The sequence below is a fragment of the Nuphar pumila genome, chromosome 7 (assembly GCF_984573655.1).
Source record: "Nuphar pumila chromosome 7, dmNupPumi1.hap1.1, whole genome shotgun sequence".
NCBI lineage: Eukaryota > Viridiplantae > Streptophyta > Magnoliopsida > Nymphaeales > Nymphaeaceae > Nuphar > Nuphar pumila.
This window is the reverse complement of record NC_143255.1, coordinates 37632488-37645301: the sequence shown is the minus strand read 5'-3', so window position 1 is coordinate 37645301 and position 12814 is coordinate 37632488. Positions and strand designations below refer to the sequence as shown.

The following is a 12814-nucleotide window of genomic DNA, read 5'->3' as shown; positions in this document are numbered from 1 at the left end:
CTGGTTTGTTATGGTTTTACTGTGGTTGGTTCAATCAGAACTGGGCCCAGACCTGATACCAGCATCTCAAACTGGAATCCAGGACCAGACCCGCCTGAGCCAGAATGAAGGTCCTGCGGTTGACCCTTAAATAACACCATCTTCCCAATTTCCAATTATGCCTTTCAAGCAAATTCAGCATCAGCAAATATCTTCCTTAGGTCCGTACACCAGTCATCAGATGATTAGAAATAGCTTAGAGGAAATGAAATGGACAGACTACAAAAGACTTGAAGAACTTTAAAAAAAGGATAAGAAGCTTGATCATGACGGTTGTTTAAAATATAAGCATTTAATCTTCAGATAAGATTCAAAAGAAACCCACAACTGTTTCATCTTTAACATTTGAATTGTTGCTTTTGCGACTTCTATGATACATACACAAAGTATATCATAAAATAAAAAGGATGTTGGCTTTTGATCATCATTGTGCAATCACAACCTAAGGGGATAAAGAATCAATCTCTCTTGCAATTTCTTTGAATAGATTACAAGTAAATCTTAGATACAACCATGGCCATTGTTTCTATTAGAACTGCTAATGAATAGGGATTAATGAAAAATGCAATTCTATCAAGTGGCAAAGAATCTGGACAGCACTTCTTGAACCTATATGACATGGAAAGCAGATTAATTTCCTTGGAAAAATAATAACTGCATGCAACAGAGTCAGCACAATTCATGTATTATACATGCAAATTTCAGTTTGCTATGCTAGTAATTCTCAAACCCGCATGACGTGAAAACAAATTAACTTCCTTCTGAAGATGTAACATATGCACGAGAGTTTCTTGCTAATTGTTGGAAAAGCTATGTTTTATAAGTAAATTCTAGCTACTCAGAACTGCTGATTGTTCCAAAAAGAGTACTGGAACTGTTAGTAAATAGGCAATAAAGAGGAGTAATTGAATCAGGAAGCAGAGGATCTCAACAGCAGCTCTTTCACTCACATGAAATGGAAAGCAAATAAATTTCTTCTGAAAAAGCTGTAATTATATGCAACAGAGTTAAAACAAATCGGGTTGTGTGGGTCACACCATCACATCTGAAGGAACTTGGGTTTGAATCTGTGGCGTTACTCCCAAGCTTGCCAAAGAAAATAGGTGGGAAGCTCTGTACATAGTGACACTCTAAGAGGATATCCTCTGTTACAACCAGAGTTACTGGAAGCTTCTTAGGTAGGTGGGAAGCTCGTTTCCCGGAAACTCGCTTCGAAAGAGCGATATTCCTCGCTTCAAAAACTTCATGGGAATCTCGATTCCCCCACGCATCTTCTATGCTTCCCACACACATGGTCTATGCTTCATATATGCTTTTCTCACGTTTCTTTAAATGTTTTTCATTTATTTTATCTCACGCTTTCACTCACTTTTCATGTACTTTCTTTAAATTAGTAACCATCATTGTTAGATTTTAACAAAAATTTAACTCTTTTACTGAAAAATCATGAAATATAAGAATGATCAATTTTATTTTAGTTTTTATTTGTTTCCTGTTCGATTCCTATTCAATTACCATATTGCTTCATTTTTTTTAATATTTCGCTTTTAAATTGATACTTCCCTTCCCGCTTCTTATAAATTTTAAAATGCCTCGCTTCCGCTTCTCGTATCGTTTTCTGCTTCCGCTTCCTAGTTTGGCAACCTTGGTTACAACATATATATATATATATATATATATATATATATATATATATATATAGGCACCATGTAAATTAACACTCCTCATCAAACTTACGGTAAAAAAACCAAAACTTTGCTAAGGAAAATGAAACGATGTGAAAGTAAGGCCTTAGTGAAAATATAAATCATATGACACTCGAAAGACACATAAGGCAACTCAATTGTCCTTCTAAAATATTCTTCTCTGACATAGTGGCAGTCCATCTATATATGCTTTGTCTGTTCATGGAAGGTGTCATTGCTAACAATGTAGATAACACTCTTATTATCACAACACATCTTTGAAGGATTGAAAATAGCAATACCCATATCTTTGAGAAGGCTTCTCAACCAAATATCTTCATAGTTATTTTCATGGCATGATATTCAACTTTTGTTAAAGACAACGAGAGGTTCTGTTACTTCTTGCACCTTCAAAAAATTAGAGAGTTCCCTATACGCCCAAAAACCAGTAGTTGAGATCCTATTATTGGGATTTTCTCTCTGATCTGCATTAGTATAAGCAATTAATAACAAAGAAGAGGATGATAGAAAAATCTCTTTAGTTATAATATTTTTAATATATTTGATAATCCTTAAGATTGCGCTCATATGCACTATTGTTGGTACATGTTGAAATTGCTTGTTGAATGAACGACGTAAGCTATATCTGACCTTGTAATGGATAAGTAAATTAGAGACTCGATCAGTTGCTGATATGATATTGGATCTTCAAGAAGAATCACATTTTTTAACCTTAATTTTGCAATGACAACTTTCAACATATCCACTTTCTTGTCATTAGAAATCCCTAATTTAACTATAATATATGCAACAAGTTTCATTTGCGATAGAATATATCTTCTGAGAGAATAAGCCACTTATATACCTAAAAATTATCTCAAATAACCAAGATAAAATATCAAAATATTTTTTAAGAATAATTTTCATTTCTTTTACTTTTTTGTCACTTCCAATAATAATCATATTGTTCACGTTCAATAGAAGAATGACAATGTTAGAACCTATATCATTGACAAAAAGAGCACTATCAGTATAACAAGATCTATGACCTAAACTCAACATAATCTTACTGGATCCATCGTACCAAGCTTCAGGAGTTTGTTGAAGCCCATATACATTTTTATTAATCAAAAAACTTTTCTCTTCTAAAAATCAAGATTGGGAGGAGGATCCATGTACACTTTCTCATTTAGGTCACCATTTAAAAGACATTCTTAATATCTAATTAGTAGACAGGTCATTTCCTAATGGATGTTAAGGCAATAAAAGTCCTTATACTAGTTATACATGTTACGGGTGCAAATGTTCTTTATAGTCAATACCATACTCTTGAGAGTAACCCTTAGCTACTAATCTAGCATTGTATCATTCTAAAGATCTATCTCCTTTAATCTTAACTTTAAGTCACCATTTAAAAGACATTTTTAACATCTAGTTAGCAGACAGGTCATTTCCTAATGGATGTTAAGGCAATAAGAGTCCTTTCACTAGTCATATGTGTTACGGGTGCAAATGTTTTTTCATAGTTAATACCATACTCTTGAGTAAACCTTAGTTACTAATCTATCATTATATATTTCTAAAGATCTGTCTTCTTTAATCTTAACTTTATAGACCCTCCTACATCCTATATTCTTCTTCTCTATAGGTAGTGATTGAATCTCCCAACTTTTAGCTTTTTCTAAGGCTCTTAATTCTAGGTTTATAGTATCTACTCATTCGGGAAGGGCTTTGGCCTCATTTTAAGAAGAGAGTTTATGAAAGGACTGGATGGACATAAGACAAGCTCTATACTTAGACGCAAACAACTCATAAGATACAAATCCATTGGGAGGCCTCGAAATATGATCGAATTTTTTAATGCTAGGTTGTTTTGAGTATATCTATCAAGTGCACAATGAGAATTTTCAACCATTCTTTGAGAATAATGTTGAATATCATGAGTCGGCACAACAACATTCAAAGAATCAGTAAAGTTATCAATATGCATAATTTCATCACTATCATGCTCATTCTCTAAGTCACAATCATCATTAGGTTTAGCATTTTTTGGCAATAAATCAAATAAGAAGGAATACTTGGTGTCATCCTTAGGCTTACCTATACAAAAATCATTTTCATTTCAAGAAAATTTACATTTCCCGAAACATATAATTTGTCACTTTTTAAATCATAACATGTATATCCTTTTTGGCTTTTTGCATAACCAAGAAACACACATTCTATGGCCTTAGGAGAAAGCTTATATTTTCCTTCAATAAAAACAAAGCATTTACATCTAAAATCTCTTAATCTACTTAAATCACGAGTGGTTTGGTAGAGTTTTTCAATTGGAGAAATGTTTTGTAAAAAAGATGAAGACATTTTATTGATAAGGTATACCGCGGTAATTACACTTTCGACACAAAAGTTTTTTGGAACACTTTTAAAAATAAGTAAAGTTCATATGGTTTCAATGATATGACGATGTTTTCTTTCGACCAAACCAATTTGTTATGAAATTTTTTTTATGATATCTTTGATGGGTAATTTCATTTTCTTTCAAATAATTTTTGAAATATTAGACAAATACTCTCTTCCCAAGTTCGATAAAAAAACAGTAATATTGGTTTCAAATTGATTTTTCACAAGCTTATGAAATTCTTTAAAACATGAGAACACTTCGGATTTAAGCTTAAATAAATCCAAGTATATCGAGTATAATCATCAATAAACACAACATAATAAGAAAAGCTTCCTATTGATATAATGGGAGTTGATCCCCATACATCCAAATGCATGAGTTTAAAAGGTTTTTGAAAGACAAAAGTTCTAGAACCAAAAGGAATGGATTTCATTTTTCCAAGAATACAATCATTACACACAAATTCTTTTTTTCAATACAAGAATCATTCAAAAAAGGAAAGAGAAACAATTTAAATATATTCAGATGGCCCAATCTTTTGTGTCATAGTTCAATATCCTTTTTCTTTACAAAATTATTAAAAGATTCTTTGAAAATATGAAGAAAATCCATGTAGTAGAGATCTTCCCTCCTATGGTCATTCCCAATTAGCTTCTCTAATTGGCGATCCTGCACCCAGCACTTTTTAGATGAAAAAGAGACCTCATACCCATGATCCGATTAGATTGAACAAAACACAATCAGGCTGAGTTGACAACCATGTCCCTCTCATATGAAGAATATGTAAACAAGTAGATTTCACATGCAAATTCAGAACATGAAAAGAATAAAGATGGGTGACCTAAGCATATTGATCTTAACCATAGTTCACTTCTTTTATATACAGAATTCATGGCCTTAACTAGAACCATGGGTTTTTATTGACCAAAATCTCTTGATATTATTGATTATCTTAAAAGAGACCAAGGGTGAATGCAGAAAAAAAAGTAACAGGAATGAAAAGCAACTAGGATCTGAAATAAAAAAGACTGAAAAAAACCAACATACCTCAGGACAAGATGACAAGTCCAAGATACACAGAACCACAAAGAAATGTAAAAGATATCAATCCCCTACAAGTGAAAACAATTTTCATTAAGACCAGTAACGAATTAAGAAAGTGCAGTATATAGTCCTTGCAATCTAGATTAGACTTGCAGAACATAACATGCACTGCTTCCAGAACATCTCACCAAATGACTCCCCATGCAACTCCATTGCAAGGGCACAGGCAAAGATCAGCAAACTTTTCAGCATCACTTGAGTGTACTCTTCGAGATATTAAATCATCATATATATCTGCATAGCAATGGGCAGAAATAAATAACATACACTTGATATCCAAATTGCTTGTATACAATGATCCATCATTAACCTTCTTTGCTTCACAGTAAAAAAAAATGAAAAAGTAGCATACCATAAACTGAAAACAAGCTGTTCATGACACCTGTTTTTTGTGAAAGAGAATGTCAACATTTCTGAAACCATAATGATAAATATAGTAAAGCGGGTCTCTAGAGAAAAAATTGTTAGTTAGATCCATACCTATGAACAAAATGACATAGTGAAGTGCATGGACTGTTGTCTTTTCTTGCAAAAGCCAAACTATCGCGAGGAAAATAATAAAACCTGCATATAAAATGGAAATGATATCCAACAGATGTTCAATAGTAAAACAGTAATATGAAACACGTAAGAAAGAAAACAGATCTAGATTACAAGGAAAGATCATACCGATACAAAGTCCTCGAAGCAACCACTTATTGTTCAGTAATCAACCAAGAGGAACATATGCACAAAGATAACCCCGAGTAAGACAACAATGAAGTATGCTGAATCACCTCCCAATGTTCATGGTGTCATACAAAAATGCTTACATTTTTAGCCACAAAGAGTACAATAAGCAAAGCGACAGCAAAACATCCAGCAGCAATTCTTGCAGTGAGAAGATTTGTGGATGATAATATGAAAATCATTCCCCAAAATGATGAACCAAGATCTGCAACAAAAAATCCATTAGATGCAAGTGTACATCAATTAAATAAATAAATGAATGGGTGATGAAAATATTAATATGTGCAAGTTGTATGCTTCAAACAAAAGGTCTATGTTTCCAAGAAATCTAACAGACAATAGTTTGCATCACAGTCAAAAGTCACGCAAATTGGAAGGCACAAGCTATAACATGCCTAGAGACTCTAGCACATGATCACTACAACTAACTGCTATATCAGGATCAATGTAGGTCATTTGTAAGAACTTGCAATCAGAAATAGTCTGTGTCAGGGACACATCCACGTCTAGTACTGTTCCCAGTGGCATAACACAAAAACGTATCCAGCATGGGATCTTTACAATATGCTGTAGACATGATTTGGACCACATCTAACTGAGTCCACTTGAAAGTCAGAAACATTTCCCAAGTATGCAAATATCCTTTTTATTTTTAATTGTTAAAAATTAGATGTTAAAATCCCCTTTTGCCCTTGATTTTGGGAAAGAATTAGGGTTTTTAGATCAAGAAAGAGTAACTGCCAGTGAAATAGAGAACATGCTTCTCAAGTTTCCAGCTGCAGTGAACATCCAACGAGTATTCCAGTTGATATTGGAGAATGGAGTTTCCAGTGTCTCTAGAAAATTTTGGCTGTCTCTGAATCTCTCTCTCATGCTTGTAGACCCCCAAAACCCCACTATCCATTCTTTGTAGTGTTAAGCCTCAGAAGTCAAGCTTTAATACATGCAGTCCTGAAAGTCCTCCATAAAACTCCAGAAGACAAACTTTCAAGCTTCGGAAGTCTTGTTCATTATAAACATTGTGAAATTTATCCACAAATGAATGTTTGAGAGCAATTACTGATATAAACAGGGTATGATAACTGATTAATCGCATTCTAAGCTCTATGATATTTTATGTTTTGGCCATTGCCATCATTGACAAATCCTTTTCTTGTTTGCTAACTGATAATTTAACATCCTTCAGCTATATATATATATATATATATATATATATATATATATATATATATATATATATATATATATATATATATATATATATATATATATATATATATATATATAGAGAGAGAGAGAGAGAGAGAGAGAGAGAGAGAGAGAGAGAGAGAGAGAGAGAGAAAGAGAGAAAGAAGGGTGTAACATCGGACACCCTTCTCGTCGAACATTGGTTGGACCTTCAAATTTTTTTCGTGTTTTTCGACCTTTAGAGTCATGACCGCTGCTAAAGGTCTAGGTGGAAAAGTGTCCGATTTTTGTCGGATGCTTTGAGTTTTGATGATACACTCATCTCATATATATATATATATATATATATATATATATATAGCTGAAGGATGTTAAATTATCAGTGTGTGTGTGTGTAGTTAAAGCTTTAAATAGGATTCATAATGCATTTCACAAATATTATCTAGCAAGAAAAAAATAGTTAAAGGAATATACAAATAATAAAATGGCATTACATCCAGCTGGCAAGATTATCCAGTATATCCCACCACGTGTTTCTGTTACACCACCTTCATTAGCATGGACCTTCATACCCACCACCTGTAGAAGCATTTGTTACAACTAAATAAAAAAATAAAAGATTAAAAGCTAAATGTCACAGAAGCTATACCAAATCTGGCCCAATTAAGGATTTCTGATTTAGCCAATAAAAACCATTGCATCATGAATTTAATGAACATTTCAGAATTCAGCTAATTTTGCACTGGATGCAGGTGACACTAAATTCAGCCTGATTAAGATTCAGCAGGAAAAATCTTATTCAAATGAAATTAACATATACTTATGAATGAAATTTTTGGCCAATATAACAAGGGTACTTCAACCAGAGTTGTCGGTCGCGGGAGCAGGAAGCGAGGCACTTCTAAAATTTAAGGCAATATTTGTGACTATGGTTCTGCCTAATCCCAGCTTGCTAATCCAAAAGAAAAGGATATGTTGTAAATATTTGGACTCACAATAAGAAAAATGACACTAAAGTGATTGAAGAAAAGTTGGGATCTTACCTCACCACAAGTGAGTTTACAAGCAATTGCATGGCTTGCTTCATGAAGAAAGACAGTAATAAGCTTGAAAGGAGTCAGCAGAACAGTCCTCCAAAGCTGCAACAATGAAAAAGTCACACACGATACTAAATAGTAAGTATATAACAGCATATACTTTCTATTTAGTGTCGAATTCATGATTATCGTGTTGTAAGAATCACATGATAAAAACTATGAGATTCCTCGTTGGGAATAGCATTGTTTTTGTTCATCCTTACTAAGTGCCTATTTTGATTTATTAGTTGATGATCAGTGATTGATTCCTGCAAAAAAAAGGAAATCTTCAGCATGGTCCGCCAATACCATTACTATTTATCCCAGTAGGAACATTCTTGTAAGCAACTTACACAGGCTAGTAAAAGAAGGGATTGCAAATCTGGCCAACCAACCCAAAGTAGGAGCCTTTATCAAGTCCTTTACTGAAACAAAGCCATCATCTTCTGTCACTCTCAACATGAAAGACGAGAGGTGGAAGAGTGGCATTGTTTGAGGAAGCCAATATTTGCCACCAAGGCACTTTTAAACTAGAGGATGAACTTTCTCCTGTATATCATGTTCAGGAACAACGATATTGCAAGAGTTATGGCCAATGTCGCATTGATTAATGGCAGACAGGCCGTGACACAGTTCCATTTGAGACGGCGCCCATGTAAATGTTTGAGAGGTACTACATGCAGGAGGACAGTTCCAAACTTAATAAGGGAAAAATTATAAAGCTCTTATTAATCTAAATTCTGAGAAAAGTTTCTTCCTCGATAGCATAATAGGGCTAGGATTTGATTCAGAACCTAAGATTCCATGTACCACAAGTCTTCAAAAGACCATACATCTTGAGGGTGGTGAGGTAAGATGGTTTTCAGCAAGAATAGTGGTGCTCCACACAGAAATTTGTATGGCTCAAACACATCTAAAAAACAAAAGTGAAAAACTCACCAAACTAAAAAATGATAGGGCAGATTGTTTTTGTGTGACCACGAATAGATTGAAAGATGTTTTCATGGAAACATTATCTTCTGTACAAATAAGATAAAAATATGTATATTATTAATTTGATATTTTTGTTTGGCAGTTTTGATGTTTATGTGACATGAAATTTTATTTTTTATAGTTTACCTTCAATACCATGTCATTTCAAGAAAATGTGCCGTGGATGAGCTTACGAAATCAATTCAAGAAAATGTGTTGTGGTGTATGTTGTTTGCTGATGATATTGTTTTGATTGATGAGTCTAGCGCTGGGGTTAATGCTAAGTTAGAATTATGGAGAGAGACATTGGAAGCAAGAGGTTTTACGTTGAGTAAGAGTAAGACAAAATATATGGAATGTCGGTTTAGTAAGCAACGCAGTAGTGATGAGAGTGTAGTGAAGCTTGGCGAGCAAAAAATATCGGTGGATGACTGTTTCAAATATTTGGGATTTATCATTCGAAATGATGGAGAAATTGATGGAGATGTAAACCATAGGATAAAGGTTGGGTGGATGAAATGGAAAAGTGCGACTGGAGTGTTGTGCGATCGTAGAATGCCATTACGGTTGAAAGGAAAGTTTTATAGGATGACAATTAGGCCAGCTTTATTATATGGTACGGAATGCTGGGCTGCAAAGAGACATCATATTCAAAAAATGAGTGTAGCTGAGATGCGTATGCTTCGATGGATGTGTGGAAATACAATAAAAGATAAAATTCGAAATGAGGAGATACGTAAGAAGGTAGGCGTTGCATCCATTGAAAATAAGATGAGAGAAAATCGTTTACGGTGGTTTGGACATATTCGGCGAAGGCCTAATGATGCTCCAGTTAGAAGGATGGACAAATGGAAAAATATATTAGTCAAAAGAAGTCGAGGTAGGCCTAAGAAGACTTGGATGAAGATGATAGGAAATGATATGAATGCTTTGAACCTCACCGAGGACATGGCATTGGATAGAAATGATTGGAGGAGAAGGATTAATGTGGAGGACCCAGAATGATTTTCTTTTTTGGTTCATATTGCCGACCCCAATTGTTTTGGGATGAAGGCGTAGTTGTTGTTGTTACCTTCAATACCATGTCATTGCTAATTAAGCATCAAATTTTAAAAGTTTTAAAAACATAGCATTTAAACATGTCAAGTTGTACTAAGTATTGTCTAGAGAAGTGAACAGACAAAAAGATTCCAACTGCATAGAATCAGGACCATACTTTTCCCAAAGCATGTTAAAATTCATTTCTAATAGAATGTACCAACACTTTTGCACACTTAGCTTTTCATCATGTGCATACACCTACATCTATGTCTACAATCTCTAGTTATTTAAATTCTCAGAAACAACATTTCCATTGGTCAACCAAAGTTTTCTCAGATATTTCGAAGTAGATTTAAGGAATCTAACAGTGGTGCATTGCTTTGCCAAAATAAAAGTGTACTGCAATCCCGAACACCAAGAGGCCCCAAATAGGGTTCAGTATTTGAGCTATGGAAATGTATTTGCAGGAAGTTGAGCCCAATGTTCTAACCCATCACCTAATGGTGTAAATACTAATTTCATCCTAGACTTTCAGTTTAGCTTGGTTGCCTAGCAAGATACAATGGCACAACTACAAGTCACAGAATATCGATAACTAACAGCACTTGGTTTGGTACCTGGGGGGATAAAAAACATAACGCTATTAGGAACTTCTGATCCGAGTAGCACAGACATTCTGCTTGTTCACAAATTTTTAAGTCCTATACGACGCATTCTAGTGCAGGGAAAGAAGTCAAGAAAGCTATTCACGCCTGATATGTATAAGACGGGCATCCTTAGCCAGAATTCTATGGAGAATTAATATGTTAATGCAATACCAAGTTGCTTTACTGACAAAGTTAATGAAATCTGCTTCATGAATATCAAGGTTCTTATGCAACGAAAATCTCACAATCAATTAATAATGTCTCATTTTTGGGAAAAATATCGGTCTAAACATATACTTTTAAAGAAATATACAAATAAAAGATCCTTATCAGCATAAAAACGTGATATTTTCAAAATATCGTGCTTGTTTCGAGAATGTATCAACCTTTAAAGATATCGCAAAATATCATTCAAATTCCTCACATAGACGATAATAATAATAATTGAAGAAGCTCAAGGGGCTCGTGAAGTACCCATTTGCCCAGAAAAGTGGGATAAACTGGGAAATTGCGTTGGCGTTCCATAATGAAAAATCCCAACGTATCCTACTTTTTCGAATACATACAACATACAAATTCTTGTCTAAAACCCTAAATCTTTCCGAATTTCTGGTTATAACTAGCAAAAATTAAGCAACACCCGTAAGACTACCGAAAGAATGCTCAAAGAAAATTCAATTAAACACAGAGAACTACAGAACCAACGAATTCGAACAAAATGTGGCCACCAAATTCAAGCGAAGGAGAGAGAGAGAGAGAGAGAGAGAAATTAAAGGGAATGCGGGAGGCGTACGGCGAGGATGACGACGGTGTAGATGGCGATCGTGATCAAGAATGCCTTCTGATCTTGCTTGCAGCAGTTCTTAAGTTCCCAATTCACCATCTCCGCTCCAAAAGATCGTGAAATCCCTTGGGTTCCTTTGGGTTGGGAGGGTCTTTTCTTTTTCGTGCTGTGGAACAGAGAGCTTCAGCCAAACAGAGAACAGGAAACCGAGAGAGAGAGTTTCTCTCTCTAACTCTTTGTATGAAGAGAGCTGCGTTTGGGGACGTCTCGCCCTGTCTTTCTTCTCTGTCGCTTTCTCTCTCCAACAGGCTCCAGTGCATTCAAGAGAGAGAGAGAGAGAGAGTTCGAATTTTCAAAAAGGTAAAAACAAAAAGGTGAGAAACGGGTAGCGTGGTCAACGGGTCGGACCTTTACCATATCACTGATCCTGATCCGGATCCGACATTGACTTACCGGTACCGGGCTCGGACCCACGTCCTATCGGATCTATTGTAAGAAAAACCATATCCAGGTCCTACAAGCATTACAAAAACCAGATGGTCCATACCCAATTAAAACAATATTTTTTATGTTTTTATATTGAAATTTATGGATCTTAATTGGAACTCATTTCGGACCTCGGTCTGGTATGAAATTTCTCATAACCCAATTCTTAACCAGACCTCCATTTTCAGCCCATTTTGTCTCTCCCAAGTGTTCCCATTGCATCAACTCCATATTGGCTAAACCCACTTGTGGGTTCGTGCTGGTTGACCTAGACCTGCTCCATACTCAGCCCTCGGGTAGGGCATCAGTCACACTAAAACCAACCCATGTCAATATGGGTTCCACTAGGATGGACCTAGCCTGACCTATACCGGGCCGTTGTTGAGGTGAGGATTCGGTCCACTAACCCACATTGGAGATTTTGAAGGAAGGTAAAGGGCAATGTTCTCATATCCAACGTGACATTGGACAGTTGATAAGACAACAAAGATTCATAAAAATATGTATAATTGTCAATTGTAAAAGAATTTAATGGGACACCGACGGGGCTCTGAGTGGTTGGTAGGAGCTGTCAGTGCACGTTTCCTTGTGGTGGGACGTTGCAGGTTCAAAACCCCAGTGGTACGTTGAATAACTGGTGGGTTGGGTCTAACTCCAGC

At 35.2% G+C, this 12814-nt stretch overlaps 1 protein-coding gene across 2 annotated transcripts; it reads right to left on the bottom strand.

Annotated features, from left to right (window-relative positions):
* Positions 1-312: 312 nt before the first annotated feature.
* Positions 313-11986, bottom strand: LOC149831955 (uncharacterized). 2 transcript variants are annotated; one of them, XM_090012315.1, is made up of 10 exons: positions 11679-11983; positions 8193-8288; positions 7644-7728; positions 6045-6166; positions 5902-5926; positions 5713-5796; positions 5585-5614; positions 5361-5466; positions 5176-5240; positions 313-648 (listed from the first exon to the last, which is right to left on the bottom strand). In XM_090012315.1, exons 1-9 carry the CDS (start codon positions 11766-11768, stop codon positions 5177-5179), a joined length of 702 nt encoding a protein of 233 aa, XP_089868441.1. In that variant the 5' UTR covers positions 11769-11983; the 3' UTR covers positions 313-648; position 5176. The 2 variants fall into 2 exon arrangements, with proteins under 2 accessions (XP_089868441.1, XP_089868442.1); XM_090012316.1 differs by lacking the exon at positions 5585-5614 and having other exon boundaries at positions 11679-11986.
* Positions 11987-12814: the final 828 nt, after the last annotated feature.

Coding starts and splice junctions, on each gene's coding strand:
- LOC149831955 (XM_090012315.1), bottom strand. CDS start 11,768: ATGGTGAATTGGGAACTTAAGAACTGCTGCAAGCAAGATCAGAAGGCA. Junction 8,289..11,678: donor ACACCGTCGTCATCCTCGCC/GTACGCCTCCCG, acceptor TCATTGTTGCAG/CTTTGGAGGACTGTTCTGCT. Junction 5,797..5,901: donor GCTTCGAGGACTTTGTATCG/GTATGATCTTTC, acceptor TTTTATATGCAG/GTTTTATTATTTTCCTCGCG.